Source organism: Mauremys reevesii, linkage group 7 (genome assembly GCF_016161935.1).
Source record: "Mauremys reevesii isolate NIE-2019 linkage group 7, ASM1616193v1, whole genome shotgun sequence".
Taxonomy (NCBI): Eukaryota; Metazoa; Chordata; order Testudines; family Geoemydidae; genus Mauremys; species Mauremys reevesii.
The window spans coordinates 105,394,001-105,414,565 of record NC_052629.1 but is presented as its reverse complement, the minus strand read 5'-3'; the positions used below and the strand labels follow the sequence as shown (position 1 = coordinate 105,414,565).

The 20,565-nt window shown below is 40.4% G+C and overlaps 2 protein-coding genes across 2 annotated transcripts in view; both read right to left on the bottom strand.

Moving 5' to 3' along the window:
• LOC120369068 overlaps window positions 1–918 on the bottom strand; it is an 81,720-nt gene extending 80,802 nt beyond the window's left edge. Inside the window, exon 1 of the mRNA XM_039481955.1 lies at window positions 729–918. The gene's annotated coding sequence lies outside the window, so the exon portion shown is untranslated. The remainder of the gene's footprint in view (window positions 1–728) is intronic.
• A 7,645-nt stretch (window positions 919–8,563) lies between these two features.
• Window positions 8,564–20,565, bottom strand: part of TXNRD3 (thioredoxin reductase 3) — a 33,215-nt gene continuing 21,213 nt past the window's right edge. Inside the window, exons 12-16 of the mRNA XM_039481308.1 lie at window positions 19,056–19,212; window positions 18,692–18,799; window positions 12,504–12,599; window positions 10,292–10,426; window positions 8,564–9,949 (exon numbers count right to left, since the gene is read on the bottom strand). Of these exons, the coding sequence (XP_039337242.1) occupies window positions 9,887–9,949; window positions 10,292–10,426; window positions 12,504–12,599; window positions 18,692–18,799; window positions 19,056–19,212 (559 nt within the window). The 3' untranslated portion in view covers window positions 8,564–9,886. The remainder of the gene's footprint in view (window positions 9,950–10,291; window positions 10,427–12,503; window positions 12,600–18,691; window positions 18,800–19,055; window positions 19,213–20,565) is intronic.

The following is a 20,565-nucleotide window of genomic DNA, read 5'->3' as shown; positions in this document are numbered from 1 at the left end:
AGGTGCTTGCTCTGGTATTGCCAGTGGGGATTAGGTATACGGGAGGAAGGGTTGTCCTTCCTGGGGGACTGCTAAAATGGACAGATCTTTACGGGGGACAGAGAGAAGGGAAGCTGGGGGCTATTGCTCTGGAGGAATGGGGGAAGGTAGATGAAATGCTGGAACTGGAAGGGCAGGGACATTCTTGCTCTGGAGGGGGATGAGGGTGAGTAGATGGGAGGCTGGAGGGGCACTAGGCTCTGGACGGGGTTGGGGGGTAGGTAGATGGGAGGCTGGAGGGGCCATAGGCTCCAGAGGAGGATGGGAGGTAGGTTGATGGGAGGCCGGAGGGGCAATGGGCTCCGGAGGGGGAAGCGAGGTAGGGGCAATAGGCTCTGGAGGAGGATGGGGGTAGGTAGGTGGGAGGCTGGAGGAGAATGGGGGTAGGTAGGTGGGAGGCCAGAGGAGCAATAGGTTCTGGAGGAGGATGGGGGTAAGTAGGTGGGAGGCCGGAGATGGATGGGGGCAGATAGCTGGGAGGCTGGAGGGGCAATAGACTCTGGAGGAGGATGGGGGTAGGTAGGTGGGAGGCTGGAGGGCAATAGGCGCAGGAGGGGGATGGGGGTAGGTAGGTGGGAGGCTGGAGGGCAATAGGCTCAGGAGGGGGATGGGGGTAAGTAGGGGGGAGGCTCCGGCCGGGGTGTGGAGGGGGTTAGCCAGGTGGGAGGCCCAGGCTGGGGATCTCTTACGGGGGAGGGGGGCGCTAATTTTGGTCCGGGCAGGTGGTGAGACGCGCTGTATTTGGGGGGATGATTACAGGGGCTGGTCCTGCTCCTGGAGGGAGCCCGCGGTTGCGCCCCGTCCCTCTGGCCCGCGGACGCTGCTGCAGCAGGGTGCGAGCGGCGCCGCCGGTCTCCGCGTCCTTGCCAAGAACCGGGTCTCCCCGCGGCAGCCTGGCCCGGGAGGGGCAACTGCGTTACCTGGCAACGAGCCCACGCCGGCCTGCGGCCCTGGGCGCCTCCCCGCCCCACAGCGGGGGTGGGGGGGCAGCTTCTGGGGGGGGGGGAGATATTCCCCAGCGACCCTCAAGATCCCTCTTCCTCCCACAGCATAACGGTGAAGCCTCCCCCACCAGCACAGATCCCCCAAACTTCCCCCCATTCCCCCAGCACAGATAAAAGCTCAGATATTCCTTCCCCTTCAGCACAGATTCCCCAACCTCCTCCAGCACAGATCCCCCAAACTTCCCCCCATTCCCCCAGCACAGATACTCCCTTCCCCTTCAGCACAGATTCCCCCCCGCAACCTCTCCAACCTCCTCCAGCACAGATCCCCCAAACCTCCCACCCCCTCCACAGATCCCCCAAACTTCCCACTAGTCCCCCAGCACAGATCCCCCCAAAACCTCCCCACACCCTCTCCAGCAGATCCCACAAAACCTCCCCCACCCCATCCATCATAGATTCCCCCCAAAATCTCCCCTTACTCTCTCCAGCAGATCCCTCCCCAGACCTTCCCCATCACAATCCCTCACATGATGAGACCCCTCATTCCTCTTCTCCTCAGAGACCCCACTAGCCTACACAGGGAGTGATACTGACACTCACACTGTGTGTGAATTTCAGAGACTTATTTCGCACGGCAACAAATAGATTGATTAGGCTGTTTCTATGGCAGTTAGGACTCCTCAGCCAATGAGTTGCTGAATGCTCATTGTAAACCAGTGGTTTTCAACCTGTGGTCCACAGACACCTGGGGGTCTGCAGACTGTCTTAAGATTTCCGAAAGGGCATGCACCTCCGTTTGAAAATGTTTAGGGGTCTACAATTTTTTTTTAAAAAGTCTGAAAACCACTGCTGAAAGACATTTCCACCCAACCCAGACAGCATTCCTGCGACTTCTCTCCTCCTGAGGACCCTAGGGCAACATGCAACTTTCAGAATCCTATTTAAACTTTTTTTTTAAGGAGGGGTTTCAATTTATTTTAAACATTTTATTTTTTAAACAAGGGACCTTAAAAGCAAGCACAGGATCCTTCTTCATCTCACCAACTTTGTATTTTAAGAGCTCAATCCTGCTAAGACACAGGCATATAGTACCTTAATTCCTGAGATCCCCTTTGAAATTAGCAGAACTACTTAAGTGAATAAAGGTCACTTACATGATTCTTGACCTGCTTCAGCTCAAAATGTGCTCTACATGCACACGTGTGTCTGTGTGTGTGTGTGGGGGGATTGTAGTGGGGCAAAAGAGTAAAGAGATATAGACATTGGTGGCTTATAAGGAAAGCCGTAACAATGAGAGCCTCTAGTTTACATAAAGAATTCCTTGCTAATTCCATCTGACTGTTGCCCCTTTTTTAAAACTACTGTGCAACTGATTTTTCTAAATTAATCTCGAACAGGTTGTAGCAGCTGCTATTTCTACGCAAACACCTGTTTCTCTGATTAACATACATGCAAGTACAGCAGCATTGCAATAGCGTATTGTTATGAAAAGGTGCTAGCACTAGCTCAAATGTTGCTTGCCTGTCCATAAAGCAGCAAAGAAAAATGTTACTGCTCCTGACCTGGCAAAGGAGATATAGTTTAACTTAATTTTAATAAAAATCGTCCATCCCAACATTAAGGAAAACTTACAGCATCTTTCCAATGTATTAATTCCTACACCCTTAGTGTGTTCAAATTATTTAAAAACAGATCAATGTAGATAAAGACAGGTTTTCAAATGCCACACCAAAAAGTGTCCATTAGTTTTATATTTTTAACATAGGGAAATTATACCAAATAAGAAAATATTGCAGACGAAGATAATGGTGGCAAAATACAAAGTATTCCTAAACTGAAGCCATCACAAGTAAGTTACCAAGGATCGGGTCACAAATATGTACAGATGACTCTTCTATTTTAGCTTTTTAAATTAATATATGTAGGAGTACTTTTCAAAAGGGTTGAGTCTTAATAGACAAATAATTTAGTTGACTAGGTACTCCCCCCCCAAAAAATTAATTGTTTCTAGTTAAATGGACAAAATCTAATCAGATTGCCCATAAATCAGTTTGGCAATCTAGTTAATTAAAACTGTAAACTTTAAAAATCTAGTTCCTTTTTTCTTAGCTCCTTGTTTACTTTTCCCATCTGGACATTCAGAATTAATGATGTTGGTTTCCAGGTTCTCATGGCCATGAGGTTTGGACTGCAAACCCTGCAGTGGAGTGTTTGTTTAAAAATCTGCTGTTTCAATTGGTAGCTTTAAATGATTTTTTTTTCTGTGAAACATTTTTACAAGTCTTCTTTACAAAATCTAAATTTAGGGCCAGCTTTATTTACTTTTATTTGTGTTCTTTTAAATAGAAGCATTAATTGACTAATTTACACAAAATATTTTCTAATGAATTCCTTTTAAGTAACATATTGTGGGTGATTTGTTGGATCGTTTTTAATTTTTCTAAAGCCTATGAAAGACTATTCAGAAGCCTTTCTTCTCTTTCAGTAACATTTAAGGACCTTTTGGGCAGGCCACTAATAAAAAGGCTCAGGCCCACCTCTCAACTTCCTTTCCTCCCCCTCTACAGAAGGTTGCTTCATGCCTGTTCATGTTTAGTTTAGTGCTGTTGGAAAACAATATCTAGCAGAGAGAAAGAGTCTGATGAGGAATTTACATGTGATATGCTAGTTGATGAACAGGAAGTACAAGTGACCTGCAACAGTATTTTGCACTGTCACTATCAAATGCCCAAACAATATTTTCCCCATCCACTCTCAGCAGAATCATAGTTGTTATAAACAAGACATTTTCAAGTACTTTTTAAAAAAAGATGACATGTAAAGGTTCTTTAGAAACTGAAATTGTGTCCTTTGCCATGTATAAAAGTGACCTTAAAATTTTTTTTTCCCCTCTCAGAAGTGCTTTTTTCCTTTAAATCTGGACTCCATGGCTTTTCTGGAAGAGTTCTTGCTAGTTAGTCTCAGATATGTAAATTATAAATGCCAGTGCTTTATTTGAAGGGGTACAGATTATTGTATTTTCTCTTAAGTGTTCATTAGACATTGCAGTTTTGAACAGAACGACTGGAAATTCACCTCATTTATCTTCTCTTTTGCTGTGTAAAAGACCCACAACCATAAAACCAACTACCCACATTATCCAATTCACAAAGATATATTGAGAATTTTATTCTCTACACATAGTTGGATTATCTTGTATGTGTAGCAATACTAAATAAAAAGTACATCTGGATTGGGAAGCGTCCCCTCCCCAAAGTAGAACACTGATAAAATAAAAAAATCCAGTTTTTAATCAAAATTCTGTTGCAATTTTTTTGGGTTTTGCAGAAAAAGGAAAACAGACTTTTGATTGAAAAGAAAATTCCTTTCCAGTTGTCAAGTTTTTTTTTTTAAATAAACAAAAATAAAAATCAAGTGTTCACGGAAATTAGACTTTCCATAAACTTGCAACTTGTCAAAACAAAAGATTTTCCATTTAAAAATTTGACTGAAATTTTTCAGCCAGCCCCACTTAAATATCAAACAATATTTTTTAAACAGTTGTCCTTTTAAAGCCACAGTAAGATACTTCAAATTTCATCCATTTGAAAAAACGATGGCCTTTTCCTCATGACTCAAACACAGCTGAGCTTGTGAAACTACCTGTTCAGGTGTTACTAATGACCAATTACAATACCCAAGCTGTAATTAGTCAAAAACTATGTAGCACAAACTAATTTAATATTGTCATATTTACATTAGCTATAATTACTACTATTCCTGCATTTGGAGACATTTCTTCCAGTTATTAGTAAAATGTGCAGCTTTGGTATTTATTCACTGCTTCAAGAGAGATGATGCACATAGACAACCTTAATTATGAGTTTCAGAGGGGTAGCTTTGTTAGTCTGTTTCAGCAAAAACTAGGAGGAGTCTTGTGGTACCTTAAAGACAAACACATTTATTAGAGCATAAGCTTGTGTGGGCTATGACCCACTTCTTCAGATGTATGGAGTGAAAATTACAGTAGGTAGGCATAAATATACAGCAGAAGAAAAGATGGGAGTTGCCTTACCAAGTGGTGGTCGGGGGTGTCAGTGATTCAGTCAGGGTGGATGTGTCCCATTCCAAACAAACAGTTGACAAAATGGTGTGAATGTCAGAGTAAAAATTATTTTGTAGTGCTAATAATGCCAAATTCCATCAAGGTGGATGGCCTATACTCAACAGTTGATGGTAGATTACTTCTCATAGTGACCCAACCATTCCCACTCTTTATTCAGGCCTAATTTGATGGTGTCAAGTTTGCAAATGAATTCCAGTTCTGCAGTTTCTCACTGAAGTCCCTTGAAGAATGGCCACTTTTAAGTCTAAAACTGAATGCCCCGAACCGATCAGTTTACTAAAACAGGCTTGGAATGCTATACTACTTCCCCAATTACAGAACATTTTCTAAGGGGATAAAAGTAAAGATTGTAAATTTCACTTTTCTCATTAAGGGTTTTTATCCCCTCAATTACTAGACTGCTCTGTTAAGAGTTTTGGCCCAGTAGACATTAACTGTAGAAACTAAGCAGCATAAGCTGCTAAATGCTAGTATTTTCTTTACAAATAGGGAATGGGAAGAATTCATCTCCTCTCTCCATCTATTTTGCAGAATGGGCTTAAAAATGTCATTTCTATTTTGATAATGGTGAGATCACAATCTAGAACAAGGTTCATTCAGCCATTTACCATATAAAAACCACTACATTGTACCTGCAGTTTAAGAGGCTATAGCAAAGAGACGGTAGTTGCAGTGACCAGGGTAGAGACAATCATGAGCTCATAGAGGGAAGCTTAAATCCACATTACAGGAATTAAGTTTTCAGATTGTCTCTGAAATGTTTCAGAGGATGTTTAGCAGGGCTTAGCACCAGAGAGGATTTGATGCCCTAACTGGTGTTTCATGTCCTCCAAAGCACACTGTATGGCCCCTGATCAGACCACAGGATACTGGCCTAGCTGGACCATTGGTCTGACACAGTATGGCCTTATATGTTGGATGAATGCTGACCCTGCAACTGAGCTGGAACATAAGTATGCCTTCTCAGATAAGTTTCAGGCTGAGGTGCCTAGTACATTCAACAATTAAAATATTTCACTTTTTTGCTATTACATTGAGACTATCATATACTTTTTTAAAAAGCAGACATCAATTTGTCAAAGAAAACTCAAGACTAACATGAATAGAGGCTCATCTGGACAGGCTTTTCTGCCATCAAAAAACAAAATAAAAAAAATGACTTGCCACTGTCTTTAAACAGTCTTTTAGCTCCTGTGCTTACAGAGAATATGATGAGAAGGTACCTAGTACTTAGAATCCTCTGTTTACCTGGCCTGAGAAGAAACAGGCCTATCTGACCCATATTCCTGGACTATGCTGAAATATTTGCTTGTTCACATTAATGCAGTCGTGTCTGTAATTTATCTGCGATATGCTTCAGCAATGAAGTGCAGCATTCTGTTGTAGGATACTAGTACTTGAGAGGAATAAGAGCTACAGCCATGTCAACAAAAGGGGAGAATTTAGCAGGCACACAGTTCAATTCCCTGAGGAAGTCAGGCTTCATCAAAGCCTTTACAGAACTGCACCAGGAATGAGTTAATCTAGCAGAGCACAAGTGAAGCTCCCAAACCTGCCACTAGAGTATTTTGACAATACCACAGTGACTCACAATCCCCATTTGCCATGTCTTTCATGATGCTTCCTGACATACATCATGCCTGAGAGATCCTGGTTATGAGGGATGAGGATCTTTATGCTGGAAAGAAGGGCCTGCTAAGGATATTATGCTGCTGCAGGTCTGATAGCTTCTCTCCTGTGAGGAGCAGGAGCTGCCATGCAACATCCAAACTCCAGGAAAGTAAAATGCAAAGCTTGTTAGAGGAAAATACTGTTGCGGAGAATTGCACACCAATCCTGGTGATAATTAGGTTGAAGACCAACAAGCCACGCTCAACAGAATGACTGAAGTTTTTATTTCTCAACTCCTAATTCTTTTACATAATCACATTTGATGCAAATCCGATCTTTTGCTTACAAACCTTGCTGCCATTCTGATATCTTTAAAGCAGAGAAGTGCCACTGATGAATTGCTACAAGCAGAATGCTCCTTGTGAGCAGACTGATACCATTTTTAACATTGCCCTTTGTACAAATTATTTACTGTACACTTCAGCCTCTTCAGTTAATATGTAGAGGCTAACACTATACAAGTATTGACCATAGTTTATTAAGGCTCCATTATAAACTATTTAAGTGGATTGATATAAGCATGTTACAGACATGAGTAAGAGTTTATAAACAGCATGCTTGTTTGTTAGATCTTAACAGTAAGTTGCTTTTGACTAGAGTCCACCAGGACAATGCATCATCTATTAATAATTTATTAACCTTTTATAAACTATAAATAAAATCATAATGTAACATGTGACATGAGCAATCTGTGCTATGTCATTTACTGCTTATCAAATCATGATATTTAAGAGTAGTAACTTCTGGAATGTGTTTGTTCTGCTTGCTCTTCCATTCTTAGATCTTCTGCATAGTTGTAAATTAAAATGTATATAGTGCTACTCAATTCATCCAAGCACATGGTCTACACAAAGCAATGTATAATTTCACTAGTCTCCTTTTAAGTTGTTACAATGGAGTGATCCAAAGCACGGATAACCCCTGAACGTGTGGTATCTGCTGTGTAAGGCTGCCCAGACAAGACTCATGCTCAATATGTTTCTAGTACATACTTCGCTGAAGTGATGATTGTAATGATCTAAACTCTTAAACAGGGTTGGACTTGGGCAATATTGATATGGAAGAAATGAAAAAGGCCAGAGTTCTGCAGGAAGATGGTACTGTCAAATTCAGTAGACTATCCTATTTTTGAATTAATGGCTAGTACTTTATGGCATTTGTGGGCACTGTAGTGTGCTTCCCACCCCCACAGTCAATCCCAAGCGATATGAAAACCAAAACTGTTAGTATTCTAGCACCTTTTGAAACAAATGATGCTAACAATCTAGTCAAATTCCTTAAGCATATATTTTATATGCTTAACATTTCTGCAGTTTTCAATTGCCAAAGTTATACTTAGTTCTTCCTCCTGAAGTGCACATAGTTCCTGGTACCAAAATTGATGTCCTGTTCTTCTCCACTAAAATTTAGTATGCAGAGAGTGGTCCTTCCATGTACACAGACTGAGTAATAAATGATGATTGTAACTGCTTGAGAAAAATCTTCCAGAAGTGTTGAGATCTAGTTAACTGGCTCCTAAGCAAGTCTAAGGCCACATCTTTACTACTCACCGATCCCCGAATCGATGCCCATACTCTACCTCAACAGGAGTAAGCGGAGTTGACGGGGGAGCCACGGCAGTTGACTTGCCACCGTGAGGACAGCCAGGTAAGTCGAACTAAGATACTTTGACTTCAGCTACACGAATAGCATAGCTGAAGTTGTTTATCTGAGATCAATTTCCCTGCCCCCAGTGTAGACCAGTCTTAAGATGCACATCTACCCAGGGCAGATGCCATCTTGATCAAAAGTATGAGACACATTATATGCAATTGTTCATTTATTGAATTTTAAATGTCATGATACAACATAGACTAAATAGTTAAAAACTATATAAGACTGAAATAGTCTTTCAAAACATCTCTTTGGACAAAACTGAAGCACCAAATTCAAGGACACCTTCCCCAAAATAACACGAGAACAAGGGGGAACAGTTTCAAGCTGCTGACTATACAGGAACTGCACAGGGTATGACAGCATGAGTCATTGTTCTCTGCTGCAACATACAATTTAAAATAGTAAGTTGTTCATTAAAGTCCATAAAGTGGATTCTAGTGCCTAATGGTGTAGCCATTTCTCTAGCTAATGTATTAATGGAACAGATAACATGGGGAGAGAAGACAGTAATATAGACTCCAATTTTATTATATAGTCCAGAACTGTAGGTTAGATTACTTTTACATGATGTAGTATTTTACACATTGATGTGGAAACAAAACTTGACACTGTCAGCACTGATTAGGCTCATGGATTGCAAGGACAAATATCAACAAGTTTTAGGAGCGTTTTCAATGTACTTCAGCTCTGACCCAAAAGATTCCTACTATTACAATTCTGTGACTCAGGAAGATATTACTAGTTATGGTGGCAAAGCAATTATTAAGACAGACAAGATCACAAAATTCTCACCTGTAACCAATTTGGTACTTGGGCCAGGTCTTTAGAGCTTAAATGCAAGTGCATTAGCTGCAATGCCTAGCATCTGTATTTGATTTATGACCATTTTTTTAAATTAAGTCAAGAACAGCATTAAAATCCACGTTAGTCACTGCAAACACAGGTGACCCAACATGAATTGTAAAATGAGCTGCTGGCAAGAGTAATACAATTATACACATTCATCCTTATGTCTAAAACATTCATACCAAACAAAACAAACAAACGCGCACACACACACACAGGAACTTAATGAGTTAACTTTAAATTAATTATGCAACTCAAAAGCTCCTTCAGAAGGAAGCTCAGTTTTCTGACTGGATAAAGAGGTTTCCTAAGTTTGCAAGGTAAGTCATCAGTCATAGCTCACCTCAGAATGGGGTTCTGAGCCAAAACTTCAAAGAAGCACTTACGTGCCACTTCCAAGCAAGTCAGGATTTATAGTTCGCATTTTCCCTGCTGTTGTATTCTTTCCATTGCCAACATTATCTACTGAGGAAGCTTAAGAAATGCATTGTTTCTAGTTGTAATAGATTTGATGCTACTGCTGCTTTCATTTATTTTACTCAAGTGTATTTCACACTTCTTAAGCCTTCCAAAGAGATAAGTGTACATGACAAGAAACAGATAAAAACAGCAGGGTTTAACCTCAGCAGCCTGCCTGAGTGATCTCTTTTCCGGAAGATTTTGTAATTTCCATTGTAGTGAACACCTGTAAAAAACAAAACAATACAATGACTTTTGGGGTTTATTAATGCTTTGTGCAGTAGTCTAAATGGCTGTTGGTTGCCCCTTATAGTATACAAATGTAGAAATAAGATAAGACAAGGTGCAGAGTGCATAATAAGTTATTTACAAGAAAGGTCATATTTTGTATATTAAAAAGCCAAAGTAACAATGAACTTCCATCAAAATACAAAATAAAATGTTTAATGTGATGACATGTTAGATTTAAGTCACCCTGGGTCTATTCTCTTCCTGCACATATGTAACTTCCCTCAATATTAAGTATTAACTAACTCTTGGTTTGAAAAAGTTGATGTTTCCCCCTTACCTCTGCACATGTTGGATGTATACCTATTGTTTCATCAAGTAATTCTTTCGTGAGACCACATTTTATTGCTGCACCAAAACCTTGGGTAATTTCTCCAGCATTGGGTCCAAGAACATGAAATCCTATCACACGGTTCTTTAAAGAAAAAAATTAGGTCAGAGCGAAATAGGTTTTGTATTGGTAAAGTTTCATATTCACATTTGAAGAGAGACTTCCAGTTCACTTAAGATTTGTCTTGAAATGAATGGAGTCAACTTTAGATAATGTTTTCACCCCTCAGCCATAAGGCCGAGATGCTCCGAGGCATCTATAAGCATCAGTCAAGTCAGTAAATGAAAGCTTCAAGTTCGCTTCCAGTCAAATTAACCACGTTTTTGCAGGAGGAGGAGGAGGAGGAGGATTTCATTAGTAATACACAGAATGCATTTTAGAATTACATCAAGTACCATAAATCAGAAATACAGCTCAAGATTAAATAAACATACTAAGGCTATGTCTACACTATGCAGCTTTTAGCACCATGGCTGTTTTGCTACAGCTGCACCGCTAAAAGGAGCACAGTGTAGCTGCTATTTGTAGGCAGGAGAGCTCTCCCACCTACAAAAAAAAAGTCTACCCTCGATGAGCGGCGTTAGTGTTGGTCACACCGGCACTTGTCCACAAAATTTATGTCTTTTGGAACATAACACCTCTGAATGACAAAAGTGGTGCCTTTCACTTGCCAGTGTAGACAAAGCCTAGTTCTATGCCAGCTGGCTTTCTTTTAGGGACACACAGTACATTCATATAGTACTACTTCACAGATAGCGACAATGTTTCTTTATATAAAGGCAGAATTTAAGAATCTACTCATGATGCCTGCAAAAAGTTCTATTTAGAGAACTTCGGCTATTTCTCTTCCCCGCTCATTACTGGTACAAGTAATATGGCCACTGTAGGTTTGAGTTTATCAACTTAATTGGTTTCTGAAGTCACAACTGGCCGCAGTGGCAAGTGAGGGTGCAGACAAGAATAACTTGTAGGCAATGGAGGAAATTGGCAGTTGTCTTTAAGCAACAAAAAATTCTGTATTAATTTCTCTTGTACATTTTATTAAATATGAATGACTCAGCAACAGGACTGTTTCAAAGTAGAGTGTGTGTAAATTCCCCATGAAATGTCAGTGCTAGCTCCACATTGAGTCTGGCTACAGTACTTAAGGCAGGATACTAAATCTCTCACAATACAGTATTACTTATACACAAACATCCATTTACGCTGTGTTTCAGCCTCTTGTTCAAAAGAGGGGTCTGAAATTCACACCAAGTACCCCCTCTTCCCCAGGTGTTCTTTTTTATATAGTTTCTACAGTGAAGTTCTAACGCTCAGTGATACATCAGTCTTATAAACAGACTAGACTGTCACTGAAAAATCCAGGAAGTGGATAAGAAAATGAATAAAAGCTCACTTCCTCTCAATCATATAGCTAGATACAATATAGTATTTACGAACAGCTACTAATCATTTTTATGCCAAAATTATCTTCCCAGCTAGGGTATTTTATATTTCTCAAATTAGGTCTTCTTCAGGGTTGGGTCTGTTATGTATTAGAAGGTACCAAGTATTGTTGCAGCTAAAAGCATATTGGGCATATAACAAAATCCTGTTTTTCCTATTAACAATGTACAGCGCAGAGTTTTCTATCCTCAAAAAGAGATAGAAACTGAACAGAAAGGGGTATACTTCCTTAAGAAAGTTAGAGACTTAAGAATATGCAAGTTTAAACTGTATGAAAAAGGCATGCAACACAAGGTCACTTAACTGGAACCCAATGAAACATCTGAATTTCTGAAGTACCAGAAATAAGGCACAACCACCTCCCCAAAGTCACTCTAGAGAAAAATCTGAACACAACCATACCAATCCACCCGCAAATGAATGTTATGAAATCGACACACAGTTTCATAAGGCATTAATCTGGTATCAACTATCAATTGCTCAATCTGCTAGACACAACCAAATGTTACCTGGTGGATCAAAAGAAAAAGTTTGTTTTTAATAAAATATACTTGGATACTGCATTAATAGAACGAGTGTCTGGAATTGGCCATAAACTGAGACTCTGGCCTCAAGTCAATCAGTAAATATGTTCTTGAGTCTGTAGCCTAGAAATTGTACTTCTGAGGTTAACACAGGCTCACAGTGGAGACAAATTCCAATTTAGATTACATACATTGTCATGTTTATTGCAGATTATCTTTGCATAGCAAGTATTGTTATCTCTGCCGGGTACTGTCCATTCAAGTGGCCAAAACAAAGTGTGATACACCTGCAGGGAGCAAGAGGAAATAGTGTTAAGACTAAATTAAAATATTTTAATTTAATCTAATCTAGTCTATTTATAAACTTCCTAGTTTGTAGCCAAACCTCTAACCTACTAGCTACCCACTTCTAATATTTGATGGCATTACTCTCCAATTTTTAACTGGATTTAGTGATCTGCTCCACCCACTCACCATCTTCCAAATCAAAGAGTTTATAAGCAGGGCTGGTAGCATTACCTATTGAGTTTGCCCAACATTTCCCAAAACCTCCTGTTTTCTCAGTTGCTTATAACCAACCATTTGGGCAGAAGTTTTCCATGCTGGGTGTTAGCCTCAGACTGAATTTTTTGGGATAATTTCAGTTAAACCAGTTCAGCCATTTCCGAGAACAAGGGTGGAAAGCACTAGTGGTTCCCCATGCTTTACAGCAAGTATGGCCTGTGCATCAGGGATGCAGGGAGTCTGTCTCTTATGTGCTCTCAATGACCTCCCCCTCTGGCTGACACCCTGACTGTGTGGAAGTCCCCTCTGTCTGAGTCACCTGGCACAAATACTGGACCTATGACATTATGAGGGAAGGACTGAGGCAGAGACACTAGCTGGCTGGGCAAGGAGGGAAGGTCTGGGAGCTGGGGAGGAAAGATGGGCAGAACAGGAAACCAATGGGAGTGTAGGGAAACTAGGACTGGGAGAGGTAGAGACTGAAAATGTGAGTGGGCAACCAGAGGCTCCAAGGGAGCAAGACACAATGACAGATCAGGGAGTGTGGGAGAATTGGGCCAGGCAATTTGGAGCAGCAGGACTAGGACTTACTGGGCAAGGAGACTAACAGCAGAAGCCAGTGGTGGGGAAGAGAAGACTAGAACAGATTGGAAGGGACAGGGCAGAAGACTCTGCCTGCTAGAGCACACTGCCCTCCACAGCCTCAAATGGAACCCAATATCCCAGAGTCACATTATTTCTCTATAATGAAACCCACTGGCAAAGTGTCCCACCTCTCTGTAGTGCTGGTCCACAGAGGATTACAACCTAATACTGCTATCAGTTACTCAGTTAGCTCAAATGGCAGGGGTCTATAGGTTCCAACCCTGCTGCTGAACCATGTGGGTTGCGTGCCACATGATGGGATTTCAGTTTTTTAGTTTCTCATTTTTAAAAAAGGATAGGAAGTTATACAAAATAACTACTTTACAAGAACAGTAGAGTTGCAAAGTCAAGCTCTCAAAAGTATAGGAAATAACAGAATAAGGCTGTCTGAGTATCCTTATATTCACTACCCTTATGCATATGCATTATGATAGTTTTGACTATTTTTCTACAGAACTCCTACTTATTCTGTGTGCTTATGGATACTGCTCATTAAGTGAGCAGCCATGTAATATTGATCTTCATTGTTCAATGTATATCCACACATCTCATTCACTACACACTATTCAAACCTCATTCTGAAGACTTAGTTTCGTCATAGGTTTTTCTGCGGTGCTCATCACTACAGTGCCTGCTTCTCACACCATTGAGTTTATTTTCACAACGTGCCTGTGAGATCAGTGGTATGATCCTTTCTTTCAGCAGTCCCATCTCACTCATGGTACACGTTCCAACTGTTGCCACCAATGAGGTAGGGATCCTACAGACTTGCCTTTCACTACATAACCCTTGTTCAGCTCCACATAAATGTCCACACTATGAACTAAATGGAGACTGGAATTGTGTGGAAGTAGTACATGATCATGTACTTCAAGACTGCATATGCATGATAAAGATCTGAATTACAGTTGCTCAGGTAACTAATTCTGGCAGTTCCTAACTTTTGAACACTTGACTGTGAAACCTTAATATTCTTAACATAGGTTATGAGCAATATAAAATATAAGCTTGGCCATCGCTATGCTTTGTTTAGCATTTGTATTAAAACAGTTATAAGTTTACTTTATGGTGTTTTGTAAGTCTATCTTCATTAGTTTCTGTTTGGTGCCAGCTGCCTAAGATGCTCTGGTTGCTGCATATGCAATTAAAATACTATATTTTACTTAAGAACAGCCATACTGAGTCAGACCAATGGCCCCGTATCCTGTCTTCCGACAGTGGTCAATGACAGGTGCCCCAGAAGGAATGAACAGAACAGGTAATCAAGTGATTCATTCCCTGTCACTCATTTCCAGCTTCTGGCAAACAGGCTAGGGACATCATCCCTGCCCATCCTGGCTTATAGCCATTCATGGACCTATCCTCCATGAATTTATCTAGTTTTTTGAACCCTGTTATAGTTTTGCCGGAGGATGTTGTGAAGGCCAAGGAGTTCCACAGGTTGACTGTGCATTGCGTGAATACATACTTCCTTTTGTTTGTTTTTAAATTTCATTTGGTGATCCCTAATTCTTGTGTTAGGAGATAGTAAATAAGGAAGTGCTATTTACTTTCTCCACACCAGTCATCCCCTCAATCATATACCGCCCCATTAATCGTCTCTTTTCCAAGCTGAAGAGTCCCAGTCTTATTAATCTCTCCTAATACGGAAGCTGTTCCACGCCCCAAATAATTTGTCGAATTTGTCGTCCTTTTCTGAATCTTTTCCTATAATATATATATATATTTTTTGAGATGGGGCAACTACATCTACATGCAGTATTCAAAATGTGGGTGTACAATGGATTTATAAGGAGAGGCAATATGATATTTTCTGTTTTATTATCTATCCCTTTCTTAATGATTCCCAACATTGTTAGCTTTTTTTGACTGCCGCTGCACACTGAGTGGATGTTTTCAGAGAACTATCCACAAGGACTCCAAGATCTTTCCTGAGTGGTAATAGCTAATTTAGACCACATCATTTTCTGTGTATAGTTGGGATTTTGTTTTCCAATGTACATTATTTTGCATCTATCAACACTGAATTTCATCTGCCATTTTGTTTCCCAGTCACCCAGTTTTGAGAGAGATTGTTTTGTAGCTCTTCACAGACTGCCTGGGACTGAAGTATCTTGAATAGCTTTGTATTTTTTTTTTTGGGGGGGGGGGGAGAGAAAAGGAAAGGGGGTGGAAACAATGGAAAATTAATACTGATTCCCTACCTGGGGTCTCAGATATATTTTGTATGCTTCAGAATGCCAAAGCACCATTGCCTGAATTGTGCTAGCCCCCAGACCCAACTGGGCTGCTGCTGTTGCTGCCCAAATCCTGAGTGAGTGGGAACCAAATTCATGTGCTGGGAGCCACAACCTCATCAGTCCTAATCTTAAAACTGTAACAAACTGGTATGTTGCGAGGGCACTCCCCATCACTGTGAATAAAGAGGGGCCCATCCCTCCCTGGTCTTATTGCCATGTATGCCCTTACAGCCTTCAAGTAGATCTTGGGCTTGGCCCCCTCCTATGTACATGTGTACACACACACACACACACACACACACCTTGAATTGCATATGCAGCATCCAGAGTATTTTAGCTGCTGGCACTAAAGTTATAGTAACTTCCAAGTTAGTGCTGAATTGTAAACAGAAACTAGTGAAAAGAGAGAGAACCACATACTTTCTATTTGGAGCTACTATAAGGCGGGTGCAAAACTGGTTGGAAAACCGCTACCAGAGAGTAGTAATCAGTGGTTTGGTAATGCTGGAAGGGCATAATGAGTGGGGTCTGGAAGAGATCAGTTCTGAGTCCGGTTCTGTTCAATATCTTCATCAGTGCTTTAGATACCGAGTACAGTTATAAAGTTTCAGAGTAGCAGCCGTGTTAGTTGGTATCCACAAAAAGAATAGGAGTACTTGTGGCACCTTAGAGACTAACATTTATTTGAGCATAAGCTTTCGTAGGCAACAGCCCACTTCATCGGATGCATGTAATGGAAAATACAGTAGGAAGATTTTATACATACACACATACATACATACACACAATGAGTGTTCCCATACACACTATAAGGAGAGTGATCAGTTAAGGTGAGATGATATCAGCAAGAGAGAAAAAGAACTATTTGTAGTGGTAATGAAAATGGCCCATTTCCAGCAATTGATCACTCTCCTTATAGTGTGTATGGTAACATCCATTGTTTCATGTTCCACAAGTACTCCTGTTCTTTTTACTTATAAAGTTTGTGGATGATACCAAGCTGGGCGGGGTTGCAAGTGCTTTGGAGGATAGGATTAAAATTCAAAGTGATATGAACAAAACTAGAGAAATGGTAAATAGGATGAAATTCCATAAGGACAAATGCAAAGTACTCCATTTAGGAAGAAACATCAGTTGCACACATACAAAATCAGAAAAGACTGCCTAGGAAGGAGTACTGTAGAAAGGGACCTGGGGGATAATAGTGGACCACAAGCTAAATGAGTCAACAGTGTTGCAAAAAATCATTCTGGGATGTATTAGCAGGAGTGTTGTAAGCAAGACACGAGAAGTGATTCTTCTGCTCTACTCAGGCCTCAACTGGAGTAGTGTGTCCAGTTCTGGGTACCACATTTCAGGAAGGATGTGGACAAACTGGAAAGTCTCCAGGGAAGATCAACAAAAAATTATTAACAGTCTAGAAAGCATGACCTATGAGGGAAGATTGAAAAAATTGGGTTTGTTTAGTCTGGAAAAGACGACTGAGAGGGGACATAACAGTTTTCAATTATGTAAAAGGTTATTATAAGGAGGAGGAAGAAAAATTGTCTCAACCTCTGAGGACAGGACAAGAAGCAATGGGCTTAAATTGGAGCAAGGGAGGTTTAGGTTGGACATTAGGAAAAACTTCCCAATTATCAGGGTGGTTAAGCACTGGAATATATTGTCTCGGGAGGCAGTGGAATCTCTATCATTGGAGATTTTTTAAGAGGTTAGACAAACACCTATCAGGGATGGTCTAGATAATAAGTCCTGCCATGAGTGCAGGGGACTGGACTAGACCTCTTGAGGTCCCTTCCTGTTCTAAGATTCTATACATCAGAGGGAAACATTTGGCATTACAAGCATAAATTGCAGAGTTGAGTCTACAAAAACAATTCTTCTGGCAAAGTTTTCACAAATGTATTTGCAATAGGAGGGAGACATAAGGAATTGGAAAGAAGATGAAATCAGAGTCTAAAGCAGGTGTCAGCCCATGCCAGCAGCACAAGACTTGGTCAGGGAGAAATGAAACAGTTCACAAAGGAACAGGGCAAATAAGAGTGAACAAAAACAGAAAACAGGGGAAGCCTCAGGACCTCATCACCTTAGGGTACATCCACACTACCTGCCGGATAGCGATCTATCGGGGATCGATTTATCATGTTTTGTCTAGATATACTACATTGATCCTTGAACATGCTCCCCGTTGACTCCGGAACTCCACCAGGGTGAGAGGCGGAAGCGGAGTCGACGGGGGGAGTCGCGGCCATTGATCCCGCACCTTGAGGATGGGAGGTAAGTAGAAATAAGATACAGCAACTTCAGCTACGCTCTTCTGGTAGCTGAAGGTGCGTATCTTACATCGACCCCCACACAGTGTAGACCAGGCCTAAAATGAGCATGCAAAAGGATTGTGGTACACAATGGGATGAACAACATTGGTTCAAAGAACCAATACAGTCACTGTTCCAGTGAAGTGAAATTACCTTCCCTCATCCAATTTGGATTTCCCAGAACCCCAAGAGCCACATGGAACTATATACCTAAAGGCAAATGCTTCTGGATTTTTGAGACACCAGGCGTATGAGAAAAATCTTTGAATTGGACCAACTTCTGTTGGTGAGAGACAAGCTTTGGAAATAATCAGCCATCAGAGAAAATACTTGAATAATGCTAAGTATCAGAGGGGTAGCCGTGTTAGTCTGGATCTGTAAAAGCAGCAAAGAATCCTGTGGCACCTTATAGACTAACAGATGTTTTGCAGCATGAGCTTTCGTGGGTGAATCCGATGAAGTGGGTATTCACCCACGAAAGCTCATGCTGCAAAACGTCTGTTAGTCTATAAGGTGCCACAGGATTCTTTTCTTGAATAATGCTGTAAGATTACACAGGGTTTAAATAGGGATCGCCTCAATACTTGCAATGTTCATTTAGACCAGTAGCCTCTTGAGAAGATACAATAGCACATTTAAACAGGAAGCTTTGAAATGAAGACTTCAGCTTCTCACCTCTATGTTTTCCTTTCCATATCCTTCAATGGCTCTCTCTTCAGGTAATCCACAACATCCATACTCCAAAGGAGTAAACACTGTAGTTGGTACATTGACATAGTCACACTAAAATTAAAAGAATTCAGTTTTCTTTATATTTACATGTTCATATGATCTGCGTAAAGACAAAAAACTTCCCTAAAAAAACAAAAGAACCCACCACACACAACCAAACAAGCTGCACCACCAAATCTTGTTTGGTTACAAACATTCATTGTCATAGTAGCACAAGACCCAAGACTCTCAGCCAGCACCTGCTAATCTCTTGAGGTAAATACCATGGAGAAACGAAAGTTCATATTTTCATAGAATATGGTCTTACCTTTATAAAGCTACCCCCAAAAAGCCTGCGAGCTAGAAGTCTGCCTGCCTGAATTGCAACTGGGGTAAGTTCAAGTTTTCCATCCAAGATATCTCCAATAGCATAGACATGAGGCACATTGGTTTGTTCCTCATCAGTTACAGGTATTTTCCCATTCCTTTTGAAAATAAAAAAACAAAGACCACCACAAAGTGTAGATCAGTACTCTAACTGAATTGAGAAAGTAAGGTTAGAGACTTATTCTACTACACAGAGACACTAGAATACTTTCAGGCATTGCTCATTAAAAAAAAAAAAAGTATTTATGCCCTCTCTAGTTAGAATGTAAACTCCTTGGGTCACAGACTACTGCCTTTCCCTTCCATATAATGCCAAACAGTCAGTACTTAATGGGCCAGATTTTCACCTCTGCACACAAGTGTAAATCTGAACAGCATTGACATTTGAGAGAAATCAGGATCTGTCCTTCTATTTGACTATTATATAGCTTGCTGAAATAATACATCTCCCCCCCCTAAGCAAAAGTCTAATCTATCAGCACAGATGAAAAGCAAAGTATTAAGAGCTATTTAGTCAATGGGCACTGTTGACTTTGTTCATAATGCCAGCTTAATCTGGTTAAACCAGAAGACTGAACTCAATGAGGTTCAATCAGAAAAAATGAAACACAAGTCAGCCTTAAACAAACAGATTATTAAACCATTTAACATTGTAAGGGCCCTTTCTAAGAAACTCAAGTGTAAAGCCTCAGTTTAATGGGTATTCCTTCTAAATAAAAATCTTAGCCTGCATATGAGTTATCAGTAAATGTCAGTAAACAGCAATTCAAATGTACACACACAAAAGGATGTTAATAGAAATATTTTTTTCCAAATGATCAAAGTTTACAGACAGGCAAAGAAAGAAAAGCTGCCTGAGAACTTAGTCTGATTTATGAATGCTTTCTCTGTATATTTTAACAGTTTAAAAGATGTCAACATCACATGTTAAGTCTAAATTTTTGAATCTCAACTTCCATCATTAAATGAACTCCCCACAGTCTGACCCCCTATTTCCCACAGCTGAAAATTGAAAAGAAAAAACCCACCATAAAATCCAAAAACTGAAACATTAAAAAATGCTCAAAAACCAAACACACATTATCTGGCAAAATTATAAAAATCATCAAGTTTTCCAAGCCTACTCATAGGTAGTGAAGGAGAAGCATTACTAACGACATCCGAGTAACTGAACTAAAAAAGTAGTTGCTTGTAGTTCTACCATTTAAAACTCATAATACATGTGCTTCGAAGTCCAGTTTTGCAGGTGCTCTCCCACACACACACACACACACACACACGTTAACACTCACGCTCCCTTTCTTGGGACAAAAGATATTGAAAATCTCCATGCTCAACTGACAAGTATCATAAGCAAGAATTTAAAAAAAAAAAAAAATCAGTATCAACAGTTACTGGTAGGGTTAAGAAGCTGAGAGCAGTCCTGAAGTGAACATGCCAGACAAAAATAG